At 40.8% G+C, this 24,189-nt stretch overlaps 1 protein-coding gene across 2 annotated transcripts in view; it reads right to left on the bottom strand.

Moving 5' to 3' along the window:
* prkcha (protein kinase C, eta, a) overlaps positions 1-22,843 on the bottom strand; it is a 33,483-nt gene extending 10,640 nt beyond the window's left edge. The window contains exons 1-10 of one of the 2 annotated variants that reach the window (XM_084045081.1): positions 22,192-22,843; positions 13,548-13,611; positions 9,377-9,530; positions 7,559-7,593; positions 6,479-6,561; positions 5,636-5,765; positions 4,624-4,760; positions 4,387-4,524; positions 3,632-3,805; positions 1,326-1,480 (exon numbers count right to left, since the gene is read on the bottom strand). In XM_084045081.1, the coding sequence (XP_083901207.1) occupies positions 1,326-1,480; positions 3,632-3,805; positions 4,387-4,524; positions 4,624-4,760; positions 5,636-5,765; positions 6,479-6,561; positions 7,559-7,593; positions 9,377-9,530; positions 13,548-13,611; positions 22,192-22,542 (1,421 nt within the window). In that variant the 5' untranslated portion in view covers positions 22,543-22,843. The remainder of the gene's footprint in view (positions 1-1,325; positions 1,481-3,631; positions 3,806-4,386; positions 4,525-4,623; positions 4,761-5,635; positions 5,766-6,478; positions 6,562-7,558; positions 7,594-9,376; positions 9,531-13,547; positions 13,612-22,191) is intronic. The other variant, XM_084045082.1, reaches the window with a different exon arrangement.
* Positions 22,844-24,189: the final 1,346 nt, after the last annotated feature.

The following is a 24,189-nucleotide window of genomic DNA, read 5'->3' as shown; positions in this document are numbered from 1 at the left end:
CTAAGAAATAGACAGTGACGGTTACAACAAATCTAGGCAGACCTCAGTTTCTTTGGAATGTGTTTGCAAATGAACCAAGATAGTTTTATCTATCAGTGAGAAGGCAAGAAAACCAATACCACAGTTACACTATCCAAACATAGTAAACAAACACTGACACAATGTAACGCTACTGATGAAAGGTTTCACCATTACAGATACAGTATCAAGACTACAGGCTGCATATTCCTCCAATTTGAAGAAACCCTTTACCCGAATGTCAAAGAGCACTGGAGAGATAGCTAGTCACAAGAAAGCATGTTACATAATACAAAGATCAATGCTATAACCATTATGTCAAAGAGAGGGCACAAGGGTAGCTATGGTAGCCACAAGGCATGCTAGCTGCCATTAAGCTGACTATTTAAGCTCTAACATGCAAGCCATGCCCGACACGCCAGGCTAGCAGCTACAGCAGTTATGCTGCTGTGGTGGGTAAGTACCCACCTAAATATAACTCAGAATCTAACTCTTAGTTCACATGATGGTCCCTTATCATCATGAGTGCTGGCAGGGTGATCTTTTGGGTTGCCACACAATTTAAGTGCACAGCAGCAGCATTTTAGCCTGAACACAAACACACACAAACTGATGTCGGAATTGAAAGCATAACCTATCATGAGCTTCCCTCTGTCATTTTGCTTTGAGTTCAAAGAATATACGGCAATACAAAGAAATGCTAGGCCTGCAATATAAACCGTTCCCCTCATAGTAAAATAATTAATTAATGGGTCATTTTAGTCTTAGTCGAACAAAACGTTGTTAGTAGATTCCTACGACTATTAGTGCACTAAAGAATGTCTTTAGTACTGCAAAAAGAGAGATGTTAGGCCTGCAATAAGAGTTACGATAGACTATTAGTATCATAGCCTAATTCAAATATTGGAATTTTAATACACAGTAAAATCCGGGACGTTAATTTCGCTCTGAGATTGTGAAAATGGGCCATAAATTAACACCTTTTACTGTGTGAATGACTGGAGATCCCTCCCTGTAACCGCCAACTCGTATGGCCGGTTTATGTCTGTGTGTGTCTGTGATAATGTGTGTGTGTGTGTGTGTGTGTGTGTGTGTGTGTGTGTGTGTGTGTGTGTGTGTGTGTGTGTGTGTGTGTGTGTGTGCGCGTGTTGTGATGTTGATACGATCGTAGGACCTAGGATGCATTATAGAAGACCACCTGAGACTCATTATATGGATAACTTACAGTAGGAACATAACTCTGTGTCTGTGTGTGTGTGTGTGTGTGTGTGTGTGTGTGTGTGTGTGTGTGTGTGTGTGTGTCAGACCTGTAGATGATGCCTTTGCCGTGCAGGAACATGAGTGCAGAGGTTATCTCTGCCGTGTAAAAACGTGCCCTGGGCTCCTCAAACTTCCTGGACTTCTGGATGTGGAACATAAGATCTCCACCATTCACAAATTCCATCACAAAGAAAAGACGGTCCTGTAAAATACAATAGGAAGTAATATCAACACTCATACACACCCACACTAGGGATGGGCAATTAACCGAAAATATATTGCAACCGATATTCAAAACCAATAACCAACTTATAACCGAATAATCGATGGGAGATATATTTTCTTATAATCGACTAAATCGATTAAACACTTAACCCTTCTGTTAATTACTTTCTTCACTGTTTGGAGATACTCTGTTTATTTGCTTATTTGCTTCAGTAAATGTCTGTACTACCTATGAGTATGTAAAAGAACAAAAACGAATAAACAAAACGTTAAAAAAAACAAAAAAATACTTAACCCTTCGTTGTACAATGGCGGCGTAAAGGTAGATCTGTTTTATTCATTTTTTTAATCGTTCATTAATCGTAACCGAAACAAAAGTTTGAAATAATCGTCCAGCCTTATAAACTCTCACTCATACACAATTGTTACATAATTGCCTGATAACAATTATTTGAGCTAATAGCAATTATTTTACATAATCGTTAGAATTGGTGAAAACTTAACCCACCAACTTTATTTTAAAATAGCCAATCTACAAGTTCACTATACATTGCATCAAGTAAAAATTATCAAGTATATGGCCTCTTCTCTGTACATATATTTTGATTATTGGTACCAGTCATTGTCATATCTGCCCTGTGTACATTTTGTTTAGCAAGGCTTAAAGGCAAACAGAAATGTATTTTTGTATTTATATATTCCAATGTTCAATGGCAAAAAAACACAATTAAATCATCATCATCATCATCATCAATCAATTATTTGTATGACAATTAATCGTCAGCTAAAACTGCATGATCGTGACCCCCACACACCCTGGGGAATGGACCGTATCATTAGACAAACCCAAGAACACACAGAAGGCCCAGCAAATGGTAAAAATGCCTTCGGTGGGACATGACGTGCAGATGTGGTCATCACCTCACTGCCCCGTGGTTAAAAGTGATCTGTTATTTAGCGTTTGAAATTACATTTATGGTGTGCAATCATACTGTGGTAGCGGAGGATGCATCTTGAATCGATTGGAAATGGCTATATCTTAACTGGACATACAAGCTCGATGCATCTTAGTAAAAGTCCATATGAACTGTACTCTACATATAATATACAAGTTCAATCATGATAATGGCTACAACCATAATATTTATATTTACTGTATATTACATTTTCTGTATAGCTCTTTTACAGAAAGCCATTTTAAAACCATTTAATTAATCAATTTATTCATTGATCTTACCAATGGTCCATGATTATGAAAAGTAAATTGTCCTAGCCCACTGGTGGAATGTGGGGTCCGGGAACCCCAGGGGTCCTTTAGGTGGTTCCAGGGAGTCCCTAGCCAAATGTTCAATACTTTAGGAACCAAATGTACCTTTAAAAGGTCTGCAACTCTGAGAATGTTCACATTTGTGTTAACTATACCCTGAGGATTTAAAAATGTAGATTGAGGTCCCAGAGATAAAACAATTTGTTAAAGTAGGGACCGTGGCCAAATGCATATGTAACTGGGGATCCTTTAAATTAAAAAGGAGAATTACTTCTCTAGTCTGATTCACTGTGAAGGTTACTTGGGGTTCAAATGAAGGAATCAGACTAGACTGACCTTTCTGCAGTTGAAGAATAGCTCTGGTATTTAAGAGTCATTCACTCCCTCAAGCTCCTGCACATTGTTATTCATACACTACAGACACAACACTGGGGAAATGCTGCCACCAGCAGGACATTGTGTGTATAAACAGGTGCTCTGTCTGTACTGTATCTGAACTGTGTTTCGCCCAGGCTATATAAGACAAAGACTATAAATTATAGAAAACAAGTATAATATTCTGTATGCCTTCATACTTGATATGCATCAAATAAACATCTATGAATGTAAATTACTGTACTGTATGTAACTGTATTTTGATGAGGAGTTACCAAACTTCCATTCTACGTTATGGACTAGTTATTTCTAAAGCTTGGATAATTGTGCAAACTAGACGACTCTATAATTATAGTACATGCATACAATATGAGATCAGTTTGTTTGATGCATATCAAGTATGAAGGCATACAGAATATTATGCCAATGGCGAAACGCAGTGAAAAGAGGGTCTTTTCTCTGTGTGTTGTGTGTGTGTGTACTGACTGGTGTCTGGAAGCAGCAGTAGAGCTGTGTGAGATAGGGATGGCATCGGGCCAGTGACAGAACCCGCTTCTCCGTCATGGTGCACTCCACGTCATCGTCCTGCAGAATGATGTCCTTCTTCAACACCTTCACCGCAAACACCTGCTCACTGCCGTTCAACTTCGTCAGCATCACCTGACAAGTACCAGAGTGCAGACACACGCACACACACACACACACACACACAATTTCCTGCTCATCAGAATGTTTTATAGGTCACAAGTAATATCTTGAATATTAAGGTCCTTACACACCGGGAGTGTGTTATTTGTGCGATTAATTCGTCTGAAAATAAATTAGTAGTAAGTATAAGTGTTGTTTGTTTCATGAGTGCATCCACACAGACTGTGTGTGTGTGTGTGTGTGTGTGTGTGTGTGTGTGTGTGTGAGAGAGAGAGATCAGGGCCCACTTGAAAATCTTGACAGAGATCGCAGCCCTCCCATCTGAGCACTTAACATGGCTGCCGTGCTAAGTGGTCAGATGGGTGCGCCGCGTGCAATTTAATTTAAAGATCGATCAACCGATTGTGTTCCAGCTTGGATCAGTGGAACCAATGTAAAGTAAACATTCTTTTTATTGGCATCACTATGAAAACAGATTTTTTTTTAAAGTTTTAAAGAAAATACCATGTCTTTTTTTACCAACAGTGGGCCCAGGACCACAGGTTGAGAATCACTGCTTTAGTCCACAATAATCTTTCACATGTATCCCCCACCTTGCCAAAGCTGCCCTTTCCCAGCACTTGGAGGAAAGTGAAGTTGGAGATTCCCAACCGTCTGTTTGGCTGCTGACTTTCCTCGTTCCCTCTCTTCACAGTAGAAGCCCTTGAGTGACTCTGGCTTCCCCCGTTAGCCTAGGAGCGGAGTGACATGAGACGTTAAGATTCATTCTCTACTTTCTGTATACGTTTTTTTTTCTTTGAGTACTGTACTGTTTTGTTCAGTGGACGTACTGTAACTGAGTTGCGTTTGGAGAGTGCCCCAGGCTCCAGGCCCATCTCTGCCAGCTTGTTGGCCAGTTCCACACTGTTGACACCGCAGCTGGGCGCCACATTGCCCTTACAGCGGATGTGCACGTTCATCTTACAGACTGAAGAGAGAGGGACAGACAGGGGCACCACTTTTAATCACTTTCAATATTTTAAGTACGTCGAATGACAATGTATAAAATAGGGCTCAAGAGGTAAAACAACACCGATAAGGAAGCATAAATTAAGCTTAAATGGGTGCCAGACACGCATGAACAACAATCTAGACAATACCCTGGAATATAATATGATAAACTGATATGTGGAATAAACATGTTATGAATAAATATGGACAATTTTCTATTGCTAATTTGATTTTGTTTTTAAAGCTTTAGAGACATTGCATCATGTACAGGCAGTACATAGGTTTTCAGCATCTAAAACAAATTTACAGTCAAATGTAGCCCTATCTGTGTTTGGTATCTCTCACAGCCAAGTAACTGAACATTGACGTGGACAAAGTTAGGCATACCGTTACATTTGCCAAGATGAAACATATAAAAAAGTTGTATCACTAAGGAAGGATGTTGTACAACGAATTGTGTCTAAACTTGATTGATTGATTGATTGAATACTTTATTAACAGTTTGCAAGTAGTACAGTGGTACGATTTTACAATGATTGTTAAAAGGAGAACACAAAAAGCCCTGGAGGCTGGTTTCCATTGTGGTCCTGTGTATTCAATTCATCGAGATTAATGAAACACTCTGTCATTGCTTATTTGAAATGTATCAGTAATACTTTCTTATTCCATAACGGTACAGATTTCTTACTGTAATATCACTATGCTTACATATACAATCTTATCTAGACTATAATCATGATTGGGTATATGATTTCACCCATGCTGTACACTGGAAAGGCAGGATGAGAGAGTGGAAGAGAATTGAATGACCCAGAGATTGGTGTAGAGACAGATGCTGGCAGTTGTTCTTACTTTTGCAGTGCAGACCCTGTCTCACTATTCCCCACAGCAACGAGCCACAGTGGTCACAGAAGGTTGGCGACTTATAGTTGTGGATGTTGAACTTGTGAGGGACGTTGATGCTGAAACCCTGGTTTATGGACTGACAGAGAAGAAATGCAATCACATTTATTTATGCAGCCTTTATCAATGAAACCCATCGCAATCCAGAAGGCAGCCGTATGGTTTATACACACATGTTTGACCAGTATACCATCTCACTGATCATAGCGTGGCACATGAGATGAGTGAAAATGTTTAGTTCCCATTTTTTCTCACACAACGTTATCTATGCCCATTTGTGGGAGGGAAATAATAAGACAAATTCTGTATATTATTCAGAATTCCCCCATAGAAGAGGAACTTGTCATGTTCACAAAATGCAGCAAACACCGCCAAGTATTTACATTCTCCAACAAGTAATTATTCAGCTAATCAAAGTAGAGGTTACACAGTGTTCTAGCTCAGTGAGCATCTCAACACAAAAACGGGAACTTGTAGGGCCCCTGGACAGGCTGGTTGGTGGTTTGGTTCTACTCATATACGTAGATGTGTTTGCCACTATTATGGTCTGAATGCATTCTGGGAGGAACCTTTATATACTGTAACACATCTCCAGACTCATCAATTACAGCTTCATGTAAAGACATTTGACGTGTGTCAACACCAGCAATCTGCTGTTAAGAGAAAATCAGGGAGCAGCTGATGCACGTGATGTTTGCATGTCATTCCTGACAGCTATTTTATTGGAATAGTGTAACTTCCTTTATTAGGTTCTTGCATAAATTAAAGTGTTTTGAGTGTCACTAGACTCACCGGGTCGCTTGTAGGCTTCTTCATGCGTGGACACACTGTGACAACCTGCGTGTGGCATCGCTTATGGACAACGCAGGTGCACACTGTAACCAAAAGAACAACAACAAACACTTCATATCAGGTCCACATACTGTAGCCCAGTGGTTCCCAACCTTTTCTGGACCAGGCCCACTTGAAAATCTTGATGGTGTACGTGGCCCAGCCATCTGACCACTTCAGAATGTTTATTTTAATGATCAAATGATTACGTTCCACCTTGCCTTGGATAAGTGGAATCAAGTTCTTTATTTGTATCACTGTAGACTCATTAAAATCTTTGTGTTTTGCCAATTAATTGGGGTCCCCCTTGCAATACCCACACAACCCACTAGTGGGTCCCGGCTCACAAGTTGAGAATCACTGCCATAGCCCTGTACATTTTTGTAGCATCAAAAAGTGTCAGAAAGCATTGAGAGACCGCGTGAGACAGCATCTCTGGGCAGAGTCATACAGAGACCAGAAGGGCTCCATTAGCAACGAGGAAGTTTCAGAGTATGAAGCTTCTGAGGCTCGCTGACTTCCTGTTTGGGGGATGGGAGGTGGGGCCAGGTGGGCGGGTAGGCGTAGGAGGGGGGTTCTGGTGGTCGGCGCATTGCAAATCGAGACGAAAAACAAAATACAGAAAAAAGACAGACTGTGCTACAGAGTTAACCACTTTACGTCCAATATACGTCGCCGTATGACTGATAGTGAAAATAGAGTTTGAGTTTGTATGTCTGCTATTTTAGCTATAAAAATAAATAAATAATGTATTTGACATTTTTGAGAATATAATGACATGCCCAAAATAGGAATTTTGGGCATGTTGAAAAGTGATTCATACCAGAGAGAGGAACGTGAGAAAAAATGACAAGCTGAGAGATTAACTTGACCAGTTTTAACCTGGCATCCCTATTTTGGGCATGCCAATATACGGTAATTATACTGTAGGCAAAATTCTTCAAATAAATTGGCTATTTTTGCCATTTGTCATACAACGAAGTATATGGGCTTAAGTGCTTCAAGAGTAAATAAACAAATGTGAGAAGGGAAGCTGCTCACCTTGGCACTGGTAGGCCTGCTTTCCAAACACACCCCTACAAAACAAAGACACAATCAGATCGTCCTCACATGGAGAGTGTGCATAAGCAACACAGAGGGCAGGGGACCTCTCATTTAGGCCTGTCACAATTATTACATAATCAAACTGATCGCAATTATTTGAGATACCGCATAATCGTTGCCATGTTGAAAAATAGTGTAAAAAAAATAGTGTAAAAAAATGCGTTGTGAGCTTATAGACCATTTCCACAATTTTCTCCACTGTCATTTCTTTCGGTGATACACCCGTTGAGTTTTAAGTCGATTGGTCCCACATATCTGTCGGATCGGCACTTCTGAACAACAGGATCTCCATATATGCCTATATATGGGCATATCGGTCGGATAGGCAGTGCTGGACAACCTCCATTCCGACTGATTCAACGCCGGACACAGCACTCCCTTGGGTCCTTTGCTACGCGCTCCAAGTTTGAAGTCGGTCAGTCAGACAATTCTCGAGATAAAAAAAAACACGCAAGCACACACAAAGATTTTGCACATTTATAGTTAAATGTTCCAATGCTCAATACCAAAAACACAATTAAATAGTTTATCGGAAATATTTGTATGACAATAAATCATCAAGTAAAATGTTAAGATCGTGACAACCCTACTCTTATTGGGCCTGATTCACTAAGCTTGGGTCCGTACACACATCATTTGTATTTGTGCGTATATCCTTTCCACGTACAGTCTGATTCATCAAAAGAAAATTTCGGACACACACTCAAACTCACGTCTGCTCGGAGGCAGACTTATATGCCTCCGACCTTGAGTAAGTTATTAGGATGCCTTATTCTTCATGCAAAATCAATTACAATCTTGCCAAATCTCAAATAAAATCTTTATGTGCCCAACATTGTCATCACATATAAAAAAAGAAAAAATATGTGTGTTAAATTATCTATTTCTTGGATACATATTATAGACAAATTCAAAGCAAGTTTTATTCATTTTTTCAGTTGACGCATTTAGAGCTGAATTATTAGGTCCCTCAGCGTGTTTGCCAGTGTGGCCACAGTTTCGCATATTGGACAATCATGCAAACTCCAATGTCACGCTATTAATCTATAATATTGACCACATCACATGCATGCAGTCTTACAATCTGATGAGGATACAGTATGGATTAAATCTAGCTGTGTCCATTACACAAATATCGGCGGATTCCAGCATCATCTTTTTACCTTGGCAAAGGTGAGCGAAAAGATGTTCAGAAGAAAGGGCTTATATAATTAACCTGACTCTGCCAGATGGAAGAAGCTTTGAAGTCAATACCACCCCCATCTGGCGGAGTCAGGTTATTATATAATAACCTTTCCAAGTGTTATTAGCCTTTGGTAGTGAGGTTAAACTTTGTAAAGTTCTTATTCTCATTACACATGAGGAGTAGGCTATTACATTATTAAAGTTCAGCAGATCCATCGCGTGAGGAACCCGCTTGCCAAAATACAATGATCTATAAGTTGTCAAGGTGGTGCGTTGCGACACGTTGTAAGCTTGCAGATCTGTTCATTTTGACGAGTGATGATGTTTTTTGTCTAACGTTGGATGTTTCCGGTTGCCTTTTATGGTCTTTATGAGGTGTGGAACGCACAGGAGCGTGCTTGTGACTAACAAACAAAAATGAGATACACCAGTTATCCGCGCGAATCAAGGGCTCTGCAGCCCCTTTCATGAATCGCATGTCCGAATTGACTTAAAGTATGCAACGCGCTTTACACTCAAATATGAACGGAAATGTACAACCAGCTTAGTGAATGAGGCTGACTGTCTTACCATATGAACTCTTTGCAGTGAAAGCAGAAGGTGGGCTGACGGAGGAAGGTGGACATGAACTTGTGACCGTTGACCTGGTGGATCCTCCTTTTCACGGCCCCTTGGCGTTTTCTCGTGAACTGCTTGAAGGTTTTGTCTTTCACAGTGGCATCATCTGAAAGACAAGGTCAGAGGGAGAATTTGTTCTGAAAAGCAGCAGGGTTGTTGTTTTTTTGCAAGCAACCTTTAATGTTAAACCACAGGGATGAGAGAGACTCAACACCCTTTCCTTAAATACTATGAAGCAAAACAAGGAAGGAAGGAAGATAAACTGTGTTAAAAACATCGAACAAACGATCATTCTTTGGACATTGCGTTTTCCAAATTCATTATTGATGAATCATGAGCCATTATTTAACACTTGCATAAAGTTTTACACGCGAGGGCTAAGTACAGTATACAGTATGGTCTGACTATACAGAAAGGCTTTTTTGGAGGGACTGAAAACCACAAGTCCCCACACCTCCAACAGTCATAGCTGTGATGCTGCGAAACAAGAAACCTCAGAGATAAGATAATTGTGCAAGCCCTTGTTTGAAAACGTAGGCCTATGCGTTCTTCATGTCCTCATCTCAAATTAGTAAACGCTGGATTATTCCTTCAAATAGACCGGATCACAGAGGCAGCGGGCAGTACGAGGTGACATGGGCAATTCACAGGTGTAGATACCGGTAGATAGATAGCAAATTGAAGGGACATTATAGAACAGCAGCGTAGAATGAGAAGTGTGGATTCATATCAATGGTCCATTGATATGAATCCATATCAATGGACCATTGATATGGACCATCCATATGCAGTGTGACCTGCTAATACTGTAGGTGGCATAGCCTACTGTCAGATAGATGGATAGATATAGATGTCTTGAAGCAGTCCAAATACAACGTTGGATAATGGATCCATGAATTAAATTACAGAGGTGAGGTGAGGTCTGCAAGGTAAATGTAGCCTAAATGAAAACACTAAAGTGTCCCCATTATGCAAGTAAATTAAATAGAATAACATTCGATTGTGGGTTCATAAATAGGCCTACATATTAAATCGGCGATCACTCACGTGCGTGTGTATGTGCGAGCGTGTACACGCGCGCCTGACATTGCACTCCATTAGTTAAAACATCCACAGTACACCACAGTCTATCTTTATTATAGCCTACATTGATATAGAAAGAGGAAGTCACATAGTTTAAAAATTAAAACAAGGGTATTGTGCAGTCAGTTACCAACAGCGCTTAAAGCTTGTTAATTTTCAGCATTATTTTATTGATGGGCAGAGTACAATCCCACTTGTTACAGCCAAACTTCATTTGCGAGCATGTACTTATAAGGACGTTGTGTGGAACAATCGGTTAGTCTGGCATCAATTGATAAGACTCCGACTTTTTAAGTGCATGCTTAGGTAAGTGCATGCTTAGCCTGTGCTGCGTAACCTGTAACTTAAGTGAGAAAGCGGTCCTTACGAAGGCTCTTACCACTTACCAGAGCCTTCGTAAGGACCGCACGTAACTCCCTACGCAGGATCTCTTTGGGAAACACAGCCAATGTCTATATCTACAAAGTCATTTGTCCACAGGGTCCTCTTTTATTCCAAATGTAAGATTTTCTTTGATCCATGAAATAAAATATTTTTGCTGTGATGGAGCCCCCTGCTGGCTTTGGTTTATGTCATCTAAAGCTGTTGAAAGTGAATCCAGCTAAACTAAATGCCGCTACATTATCTGAGCAGGGCTTGCTGGATGCATCATTTTAGGAAGTTAATTTAATGCATGCTAATATTTAGCTCTACATCTAGCATTACCCTTCAATTACTATTATTTATCAAAGCAGTCTGTAAAACTGGACCTCATCCCATGTTCTTCTCATCAAATTACCAACAGTAAAATAGTGGACAGCAAAATAGTGGTCGATGACACCACAGTCACCTTTATCTGTATAAATCAACATAAGACTGCAGATTCAGCATCGTTCCGATTGTTTCCCTGACAAGTACGGCAGCATTTGTTGAAATTTGGCCTTCAGTCAGCTGTGACAGCAGATGAAAAAGGGAACTTAAGGGAGAGTATGGGGGTGGGGTGTCAAATGAAACAAACGATCTCAACTTCTAACCTCAAACAAAAAAACAAGCAGGAAAGGCATGTTGGCCTGTTAAAACCTCAATATGTAAAACCTCTTCGCATGCTACATCTGCAGACATTGGGACTGACAAATCTCACAGACTCTAAAAGGTGCTGCACAGTGACTTAAAGGATTATTGTCTTTGCATAATGGGTCAGACAGACATGCTACAGTGCCTTATAGCTGAGCTCTGTACACACAGGAGACAATAAAGCCACACTGCACATACATAGGTCAGTAGGTGCATGACACTTATGTGTGACGATAACAAGCATTCTTCATTCATGACCACCAATTACCAGACAAAGCATACCTACTGTAGTGAATACCTAACCTACCAAAATATGACGTATACTCTATGACACATACTGTCTCATTCTCATATTCACAGACTGAGACAGAGAAATAGTAATACATAAAGCACACACACACACACACACACACACACACACACACACACACACACACACACACACACACACACACACACACACACACACACACACACACACACACACACACACACACACACACACACACACACACACACACAGTGAGATAAGGTAATCTCTGATGTCTCTGACAGAAGACACTTTTATGCTTAATGCTGGCTTTGCATTTTTACACAGAACCAAACAAAGCCGCCTCCGTGTGCTTTTACATGGCATGCCAGTGGTATGCCACAATGGCTTGTGACGCGTGACAGCGCCTGGAGTTACACTGCACCGTCTGACAGCTGTAAATGTAATTGTATTCTTGCTCTGTAAAGCACTTTGAGCTGCATTTCATGTCATGAAAGGTGCTATACAAATAAAGTGTATTATTATTATTATTAAATGTAATACATTTACAACTATAGCCTATTTATTTATTTCACAAAATACAGACACAAAATGGCCTAATGACCCCGCCTTGAACAGGCTGTGTAAAAGCAGCTAGAGGTGACAAACTGATGTTGTGAACCTGTTGTTACAGTACTTGTTACTTAACAGTTGAGTAAGTGGAAATTAATAGCACCGTCATCAATGAAAAGACAAGAATAGGGGAAGTTAACCGTTTCAGATGCTGCCACAAGACCATGGGCAGTAAGCTACAGAAAAGTTAATTCCCCAAGGCAATCAGGCTTTTGAACGACAAGACCAAGCGCACCAAGCTACAGAAAAGTTAATTCCCCCAGGCAATCAGGTTATGGACGATTGACACTCAAGGCTTGTTACTTGTATGCCTAGTACCACACTATACAAACACACCCAGTCTCACATAGCGTCCCTCAAACACCTACTATAATATTTAAACACATATCACATCCAGGCACCTGACACTTTGCATATTAAGATTCCACACATGAGTATATGCACACATAAATGTAGACACCCACCCACATACAGTATGCATGTAATATTTTGTGTAGGGCCCATGCACACAGTACCTTCAGGCACCTCAAAGTATGCTATGATGATAATATACTGTACATACTTTGGTACTTTACTTTTACTTAATACATAATTTTAGTCGTTTCATTTTCTAGTTTTTTCATTTTCTCCCCACTTTAGTCATAACCAGTCCCCCCCTCCCCATGTATGTAGTCCCTGTCACTGCCAACCCCAACTGTTTGTCATGGAGAAGGTGTAGACAATCACATGCCTCTTCGGATACACATGATGTCTCCTGCTGCTTTTTTTTCACCCGACAGTGAGGAGTTTCACCGGGAGAGGAACACGCTATCCTCCCAATTCCGCTCCCTGCTGAGCAGGCGCCCCGACCAACCTGTAGGAGTTGCTAATACAGTGACAAATCGTCCACCCCTGCCCGCTTCGCACCCGCGAATACAGCCAATTGTGTTTGTTGGAGCGCCTGCCCGGACAAGCCGCAAGTACAGCAGAGGAATCAAACAGCAGTCTCCACAGTGATGGGCAGGAACTTTACCCTACCTGCGCCAACCGGACCCTCATCCCAGGGGAAGAAAGCAATTATGATAAGTGTGAGGCTTGTATTATTACCCAATTAATGAGCCTTACCATCAGTGAAGGATCCATTCAGCGAAATAATGGCATAGACCTTTCCCTCTGGCTCTAGGTCCATCTGACCATGCACATCGGTGGGCAGAGGGAAGGAGGGAGAGAGAGAAAAAAAGAGCGAGTAAATACATTTTATTGCATTTGCATTTAGCATGAGCCAAATGTACTTGAGTATGCTAGCTGACACTGTACACTGCATCAGTCTCTTATCCTCTGTTGATAGTCTGTACATATCCATTCATACAGTAGGCAATAGATATACAGTATATTATTCACTGGTGGTGAGGTGACAGCTTGCAAATTATACTTATTGATTGAACAAACGTTAACTCAGTCAGAATAAGAGCAGATGTCTAGGTTCAGAGTCTATTTATTTTATTCTCTCTATTCTTGCCTGTACCTACCCTGCGTTTCACTACTGCGGTTGCTCGAACGACAACTGAACTTCTCCATGGGGATCAACAAAGGTTTATCTATCTATCTAGCAGAATGACATACCGGTAATGGTATTTATTTTGTCAAAAGAGTAATTTGTTATTTAAATGTCTACAGTGTGTAAATGCAGCATTGTAGGTGAAATGCATCGCTTGATACACAAACAAGACCTTAGCCAAAGCAGTTGTTGAGATGTGTTGTGGGAAGACTGACAGCTTTGGTCGTACCTTTAAAAACATTGCGATCATACTACGATTACCTGCCCTGAATTGTCAGCATTCTGTACATGCAGCAGTGTGTGCGTAATGTGGGGAGAATTTACTCAACGTAACAGAGAGACAAGAGAGCAGGTCTGGCAGGTTGTGCTGGGTGCAATCATTTGGAGCACAGATTAAAGTGTTGTCCACACCAAGGGCCGACCACAGTCCACACCAAGCAATATAATGATAGCCATAAATATATAATATATTTGCTTTTAAAATTATTCTAACTCAAGTGGATAGCAGAGTCAACACCACAACAGTAATGACGACAGTGGTCACACCCAGCTGGGAAGAGACCACGGGGCAGACTAAGGATCAGGTGTGGGATGACGACAGTGGTGAACAATATATTTATAGTGCTTGGTGTCCCACCGGAATGCATTCCCCACACCCGTAGCACACTAAACACATACCCAAACATTTAAACACATAACCTACTAACCCAAGCGTAAAGTTAATAAAACCCATGCCACAACTAAATTGTATTAATTAAGGGCATCCATCATTTCAAGGGTGGCCAACTAGTGATGACTGCGGCAAAGTGCTATCATTATGTCAATAGGCCATTTTGGCATAAATCAATTACAAATGTCTAAGTAATCAATAAGAGGACATACAGAAGGCGGCACTGACAAAGAGCATAATTAATTTATGCTACATCACACAAGGGTGTCGCTTGCCGAAAACAGCAGCGCTTCTTCCGCCGTCTTAGACTAGCATACAGTAATTAAAACATGCCATATAAAACTATTGGTGTCACATACTGTACGTAATTACGTATACACCCCCACCACTGGAACATATTGTTTAGCTACAGTAGGTGGCCAGTGACTTTGACCAGTTTCACTTTCAAAACCTTTGCATCATGCATGTCACACAAACAGAATGTGGCACACAACACCAATGGTTTTGATAATGTAGATTGTGGAAGTTGTGGGTAGGACTCTATATGAACAAACTTGTTATTACAGCAAAACACATCGCATTCTGTTTGTGTGACATGCATGATGCGAAGGTTTTGAAAGTGAAACTGGTCAAAGTCACTGGCCACCTACTGTACAACACCAGTTGCATATATTTAATACTGTTGATGACTGACTTGATTTCCATCTAGATATCTGTCTAGGCAGATTGCATGACTGCTCTGCCAACTTAGAAGTTAATATCCTCATTCTATGGCTTACTTTACTCAAACTCCAGAAGAACGACAATGACACGACATAGCAGTATAATACTGTGGTTCCCAAGCGGTGTGCCGAAGCACACTGGTGTGTCGTGAGACATCCAAGTCCAAGTCCACACATTATCATTGCGATATAACTACATAAAAGAATATGTTTTAATATACTCTATCAGTACTTTGAACACACTAATTTTTATAGGCAAACATTTTTAAAATGCTTTACCAAATGTAGAAACAAATAGTGGAAATAACCTATCTACAATCTACAAGGGCACAATGCGTCGGCTATTTCTCGCTATGAAAACGTGTGCCTTGAGATTTTCAGTTGCGTATTGGTGTGCATGGGGCACAAAACGTTTGAAAACCACTGGTACTACAGTATAATGCATCACTCATTTTCTGCGAAAGAGTCTTTCTTGCTTTCTCTCTCTCTCTCTCTTTCTCAAGTGACGTGGTAAGCAGACTTGGGTCAAAAGATTAAACAGTTCTAGTCTACAGGTAGGTGTGTGTGTGTGTGTGTGTGTGTGTGTGTGTGTGTGTGTGTGTGTGTGTGTGTGTGTGTGTGTGTGTGTGTGTGTGTGTGTGTGTGTGTGTGTGTGTGTGTGTCTGACAGGATGCAACTATTTTTACATCACAGAAAAGGAGGTTTTGAGTCTTTTTAGTGTGGGAAAACGTTTTTTTTTCTGGGGCTAACTTTACGCTGTGGAAAGTGTTGAGGTATTCTTGATATTGATTTCTCAACATTTAAAGTCCGATAAATGAATCTGTAAATATCTAATTAAAGAGATTAAATTAAAGTAAAGTTGGGGTTTGACAAATTAATTAAATAACATTATATAACATAATATAACATCTAGTACCAAAGCTTGTTTTACATGTAGTGGTAAAACTAATTCAGCCAATACCGAAGCTAATATTAATAAATAAATAAATAAGAACTTCAACTGAAAAAGGATTAACGCGAGTCACTATTTTATGTTGAACATTGTGCCACTTAAGCCGTGGGAGTAGCAGGGCCAGGGTGTGAGTGGTGATGGAAAATGACCTCTGCATTGAGGATGTGAGCACAAGGGTGAGAGGCAGGCACATGAGGTTGACACAGAAGCAGGACATGAGAGAGGCATAAATGACTGTCTCATTCTATTGTGAGCAGCTATGTGGTGAGCAACCTCAAGAGACTGCTCTTTTTGATACTATGGCTTCACGTTCTGATGATCTTAGAAAGTGAGCATAGAGTTAACACTGCTGCTGTTTGGTGCCCCAAAGGGATTTTGGCATAGACACGTATGTATGTAAGATGCATATCATTATTTATAAGTAGGTTTTGGTGAGTTCACTCAGATTCTTCAAGGCTCTGTGTGTACGCCACTATGCTGCAGTAATTTGGTTTAAAATGTAAATGCATATGATCGGAGGTAGACCCATATGCAGTGCAAGTGGGTCTCACCTTCAAATTATAAAGACAAGATAGAGTGAGGTTTTTGGATTTTGGCTATGAGCCAACACTAAGCATTGTGACATTAAGCCCCTGAGCGTTGCACAGACAGTGGTAAAAGCTGCAATACATTTAGCAACGTGGGCGTGCGGAGGCCTGTGAGCCTTACACTCTGTTGCTTCACTGAGGACAACTTTATTTGGAGGGGCTAACCAAGCGTAAAACACGCCCACAGTGGAGACCTAGCTCACAGTAAGTAACTTCAGGCTTGCATCCTGAAGTGAGAGTGACTGCTTCACTTATGAATTCCATGTTGTTGCTAATCTGTAGCCTAAAATATCTACCTCCCACTCAAGGAGAGACACATAGATGTCAATTAAACAGGAAAATGATGAGTCCTATGGCACACAGTCGATACCAGCTGTCTGCTCCAGGACTGTAAAGGTTCAGGTTTCATTGCTTTGACACCTGCAATTGCTTTCTCCCACGGGGACGAAAGTTAACCAGTGGAGTGAAACTTCATTATGAAGGGCAGCTTGCAGTAACCGGGGTGTTCCCGAAATGTCAGAGGATCAGAAGGATACCATTTATTGACTGCACTCAGGATTGGTATAACATGGAAGCCTAGCTTATTCTTCACCGTACACCAGAATATCATGCCAAAAAGAACTTATTCGTGTAAAACGGTCACGGTATCTTTTTTTTTACGGCATGACTATGTAGGACTATGTAGGAGGCAAGTCATAACGTGGGTGTATTTTCCTGTGTGTAGGTCTGTCTGTCTGTGTATCCAGAGCTAATCTCATGAATCACTGGACCAAGCAGCGCCATATTTCTTATGATCTTTAAAATATTGAATCTTTGATTTTATAATGAAGGTCAATGGGACTAGGTTGATGAAACCTTGCCCAAATTTGGAGTCTTAACATCACAGGCTGGCCATGTGAAGTCCGGGATCCACATGACGCCTCATATGTGGATCTCCAGATCCACATGATTCAAATGATTGTGGGATCGCTTTATCTTCACTATTTATTATTATTATTATTATTATTATTATTATTATTATTATTATTATTATTATTATTATTATTATTATTATACCCTCGTTTTTTGGGTCATTTCAATGGAGAAGTGCCATTTAGTGACGTCATAATGCCATTCTAGGGAATGGTAATGCCATTCTAGTGACGTCATAATACTGATGTCATTGTATTATGACCCTACTATAACACTACTAACACTATCAATACTCAATACCAGCTCAACATTCTTAGCGATCCCACACTGTTTCTTCAGGAACAGTACTTTCTAGTTACAAATGTTCCTACCATCCTGACATTTCACCATTTGTTATATACTAGAAGTTCGGGCCGCTACGCGGCCAGAACGTCTAGCGTGACGCGTCGTTCACTTTGCAGTGCCACCTTACAGGCACCTCACAGTGTGAGAGAGAGTTTTGTGCTCTCCTAAATCCACGGCAGGCTTTGAAAGTACCCACTTCAGAAAGAGGTGACGTGCATCACCTCTCCAATGACCAAAACCCACTATGGAAGCCGTCGAACTGGTGCGATCTGACGGCATCCTAGAATTTATAGGTAGGATGTGATGTCATGCGTGATGTCATGCTGTCGTGAGATTACGTCACACTGGCGTGATGTCAGATTACGTCACACTGGCTACATACGTACATACTGACAACCGACATGGCGCAGGATTCAAATTGTATATATACTAGAAGTTCGGGCCGCTACGCGGCCCGAACGTCTAGCGCGACGCGTCGTCCACTTGGCAGTGCCCCATGACAGGCACCTCACAGTGAAGTGGTGGTCATTTTGGCTGCGTGGGTTGTGTTGAGGATGGAAGCCGTCGAACTGGTGCGATCTGACGGCATCCTAGAATTTATAGGTAGGATGTGATGTCATGCTGTCGTGAGATTACGTCACACTGGCGTTGTGTCCATATTCGGGACGACCGTCTCATCGTGATGTCAGATTACGTCACACTGGCGTGATGTCAGATTACGTCACACTGGCCACATACAACGTACATACATACTGACAACCGACATGGCGCAGGATTCAAATTGTATATATAGATAGATAGAAGATAGATGGGCTGCTGGTGACATAAGTCATTGTAGCATGTATGGCATTGTCTGATCTACAATGCTGTGTGTCTATTTTTTTAGCAATTAGCCTACTTAGACAAGTCTTGCAGAGTTTAAATAGTTATTATGACCCATAGAATAACGAGCAGATAGAAATAAGCCCTAATGGGGATCCTAAATAAACTCAAACTCAAACATTTGCTGTTTTTTTTTTAGATTTGGTGTTAAAGCGTAGCCTGGTAAACCCTCCCTCCGGAAATCTCATTTCAATTCGATTTCAGAAAGGAGTCTGGTCTGAAACGCCTTTCTGCAATAATAGCTGTGGGCTGGAGTTGGGCGGGAGTAATACCGTTGACTGACAACCCCTTCAACCAATGATCGTTTTTCCCCTTCAGCCAATGAGCAGTTCAATTTGACGAGCTCCAGACTATGTGACGCAACGGGACTTTTGGGACGGCCATGCCGAAAATAGGTTGCCTTATTGGGATACATGCGTGTCACTCCCCGCCCCTGCCGGTTCTCTAAATTTATATTTTTAAATAGGCTCTGTCATGATTAATTGACCACATATATGAAGTTAAACAACTAAATTCTATCCAAACGATATCTTAAGTAAGATATAGTAAATTCCGTGCCTCAAAAAAGAAGTTTGAAAGCGTTATAAAACTGAAAGTAAGAAGTGAAGGCACTCGCACAAACAACAATGGCTGCCGTTCGTCTTTTTTCGGCGGCTCTCAGGCTGCACTCGGGTTCATTCGGGCTCACTCGAACTCGCCACCTGATTGGCCAACTGTCGCTGTCAATCACAGAACAATGAGCGACGACGCTGATAGGCTCGTCGGCTCGGCGAGCAGAGCGATTATTGGAGAAAGGCGTTTCAGACCAGACTCCTTTCTGAAATCGAATTGAAATGAGATTTCCGGAGGGAGGGTTTACCAGGCTAGTTAAAGCGGCCTAAGTACAGAGCAGCAAACTCAGGTCCAGTTTACTAAGTCAAAATGGTTTTAGTGGTTAAACATTTCACTCCAGACATCTGTAGTAAGAGGGCTGTGTTGGATTAAAGATGGGGTATTATCGCCTATCTCTTGTTTGTACTCGCTAGGTCACATGGTGAGTAGGGCAGGCCAAGGTGCTCTAGATGTGGTTTCAAGTGCACAATGCTTCACATCAACACTGCTTAGCTCACAGAAAGCAGAATTAACACCTTAGTACAGCAGAGGCGTGACCTATTTAAGATGTTACTTAAGGACACAGCAAAAGACTGTGCTTTTCAATTGACAACTACAGATGTAATGGTATGACATTTCACAGTACAGTACCGTACCAAAATACAGTGGTATATGGAACGGTATTCAATTTTTTCCCCCTTTCAACTAAATGTACTATGGCCTATCAAAAGGTGGGAAATAAGAATTTTGCTTTGAAAATAAATATTGCTTTATTGAACTGATCTATTATGGGGGCTGAGATGTTTGTATTATAAAAAAGTTTGTATACAATCACAACACTCAACCTAAACAAGACATTGAAATGACTTCTTTTGTGTGTAAAACCTGTACTGTTTCTGCCATTCTGGCAACTAAATGTGGAGAAAAATCTTCAGTTCACTTTTCTATTGACTGCTGCATGCGTAACACTATTGAGATCAATTCTAATTTCATTTTTCCCCTCAGCCGTCATGAGCATAGTGCTGGCTGTGGAGTGGAGCTGTACATATTAAACACAATGCAATGCAACAATACCTTGGGCACGGAAAGGCTTGCTGTATCAATACTGTGGTTGTGCAGTACACCTTAAAACAGTTATATCCCTAGTCTACTGAGAACAAAGCTGAACCAGTGGTTGCAGAAGATTGTGGGGTCCCTCCTACATGAAATTTAAATCTGTAGAACAAGTGAATAATAAGACTTTTCCCTGTGTAGACCTAAGGGTGGAACAGTGGTTAACACTGTAGCCTCATAGCAAGAAAGTCCTGGGTGCAAGTGAAGACATGCATAATGAGGACATGTTACTATGTGGGTCACTGAATATCCACTGCTCCTAATGGTCACCATGCAGAGCATGCATTTTATCCACAGCGATCAATCAGGTTTAGTGTACATAAAAATGCACAAAATACCTCCTCCCCCAGGGAAGGAATTAGGTAAAACCGTCTTAAGTTTAAATATAGGCAGAATGTCACCCTGCTACCCTGTTTAATAGCCAAAGTGCAGGAAGTAAAGAGGACATTTTGAAATCCATCTCATGTGAAAACGGGCACTGATAGTGTTGTGGCACTTTCTGCAAAGCTTCCTATGGTGACAGTGTGTGTGTGTGTGTGTGTGTGTGTGTGTGTGTGTGGGGGGGGGGGGGGGATAACCATGTAGTTCTTATTATGGTAATAAATCGAGTTTATTATGACACCTTAAGGTCATTGGGTCAAGTCTCTTTAACTGGCTGAGAAAATCTGGCCAGGCCAAGTGAAAGAGAGATACATGCCCATGTTATTAAACAATTACTATTGGATGTACATGAGCAAGAAGCCAATTGTGCAGTGGTTCTCAACATGGGGTCTGGGGTTTGGAGGTGACCCCCTGGACCTTGAGGGAAACAATAGTGATAGATAATATTCACCATTGGTACACGGTGCAAGTAAATACAACTAGATTACGCACACAAATGATTATTTTGAGCAGAGTTCAAGTACAATTTTGTTTACTGAAGTATTTCTATTTTTCAGTCATTTTACTTCTACTCCACTACATTTCAGAAGCAAATATTCTACTTTTACTCCACTACAAGTATTTGAAAACTTGAGTTACTTTACTGTGCAGATTTGTATTATTATCATTACAAAACATACATTAACCACTTCAGCCCTGTATACATTTCGGCCATTTGAAAATAGCCGATCTACAAGCTCACAATGCATCACCATGCTGCACAGCTTGTAGATCTGCTATTTTCAAAATATTCTAATACATTTGAAAACTTGTGAAATGGGACATTCTGCATAATGAGTAGGTCTACTTTCTACTTTAGGCACCAATACATTACTTTTACTAAAGTACATTTTGAATTCCGGACTTGTAGAAGAGTATTTTACATTGCAGTATTGTATTGATACTTTTACTTACTAAAATGTGAGTAGTAGCCTACTTTTTCCACCGCTGGTATATTACGCATTAAAGGGCTGAATCCCGCGGGATACACAGCCAATCAAATCACTTTAAACTCACCCATCCCTCGAAGGTTTCTTCTGTGTTGGATGTCTTGATCAGATCCTCAAATTTAATTGAGCAATTAGCCACAAAGTCGTCATACCCAATGGGGGTGTCGTGGAACACGGCCAGCTCGATCAGTCTCCCGTCGTTGACCTGGAGGCAGAACTCCTCGTTGAATGTCGGATTGTTCGTCTTCTGTTTCGTGTGCGTCTGTCCGATCTTGCAGTCATCCACCTTTATCACAATGTATGGATCCAGAGAGGTGACAGCCTTGTTGAAGATGACCGCATGACGGAGGGAGAAGGTTGTCGGTTTGAGATCCACGGCCTCGCCGATCCTCAGCTTCAAGTATCCGTTGAACTTCATTGTTGTTTAAAGTTAGTAAACTACCATTAAAAAAATAAAATAATAAATTCCAGCTCGGTGCGCGAAACGTTACAATATGTAGGCTACACATAAAACAATTAATAAAAAAAAACACGCGGAAAACATTGATTAACTTACGCACACTACATATTAGACTCATAAATGAAGGAATATTCTTATTTGGTTTCCTCTCTCCTGTGCCTTGTTGCATGCATGTTGCATTATACTAATACACAGGTAAAGTTGTCTGTGTGTCTCGGTCAGCTTCTAAGAGACGTTTGTGTCGTGAACAAGCCTGCGAGTGCTTTCACAACGAGGAAAACAAAAGGAGAACTGAAGCACGCTTTGAAGTCACTGAGGCGAAAGTTCCGCATAACAAGCAGCCAGTAACCTGTCTGCTTTCAGTGCCGTCTGTCAATAATGGTTCGACACAATCACGTGGATTAAATTGTAGTCTCTAGATGAAGGACTACAAATACCATCGTGCACCCCAGTAAGTCTACAGGCTGTTGTGTCCTGATTCACCTGTTCCAGTTTATGTATGAGGATACAGCGCCTCCTTGTGGCAAACCTATTTAGTGACTGGATATGAAGAAGGGAATAATTAGGCCTAATAGTTGCTTTTCTTTAAAAGTAAAAAGTCCCCCCCAAATAGAATTTTCCTTCTTATATTACATTAATGAAGGTTCTGAAAAGCACCATTTACATAGCTAGATGGATGAGGAACGATTGAATACTTCATACATATTCATACATTCGTCCTGGTTCCTTCCATCGCGCTATATATAAACAAACAAACAAACATCTACAGATATTGAATAAATATCTATGATATCATCAAACTGTTCTTGCCACTGTGACAGTAGCCTACTGCTGAATACACGTACCAGGAGAACAACTCGTGCAGATGTCTGCACTAGTGTTATTGCTGAAGGACCCAGGAGGACAGGACTTACACAGTGGTGGGCTGGCAGTGACACTAAGTGTAATCATGGAAAAATAGACAGCAAGTCAGATGATCATTATGGTGTAAAAGGAAATCTTGATGTTCTGCACATGTTTAACAACTTAAGCCATATACTTCGCCAATAATTTGATGATAATAAAGAACACGTCCGTGTTGTGAGTTTGTGAATCTTTGACAGTAATGCCTATAATGACATGCCCAAAATAGGGACGCCAGGTTGAAAGTGGTTAAGTATGAGGGCACACAGCAAATTCCTGAGTGTAAATTAGAACTGGACCCTCACTGGTTGAATTGAGCTTGTCGATCTGCTATTTTCAGCGAAAGCTCTCCCCACAATACAATATGGGTGCTGGGGTACTTTAAGTGGTTAACCGTTCTTTTATAACTCTGGCATTAACTCATGCATTTGTAACAAGTTAATATGATAAGTCCCTGATGCCTGAATGTAACATTTATGCCTCGCTGTCGGTCCTAAACGTTACTTTTCAGGAAATGGAAAAATGACCTGTGTTAGTGTTACAATGGATCCAATGGATCCATTGGATCCTCACAAGCTCTTGTTAATTCTTTTCATTGGTTAAATATTCATGAAACCCACAGAAAGGTATATTTCTAATTATTGAAATGGTATTGCATTTAAGTAAAATAGTCTACAAATAAAAAATATTGAAATTTCTATT

This window comes from Gymnoscopelus microlampas, assembly GCF_963454915.1.
Source record: "Gymnoscopelus microlampas genome assembly, chromosome: 20".
Taxonomy (NCBI): Eukaryota; Metazoa; Chordata; class Actinopteri; order Myctophiformes; family Myctophidae; genus Gymnoscopelus; species Gymnoscopelus microlampas.
This window is presented reverse-complemented; position numbering and strand designations above follow the sequence as displayed.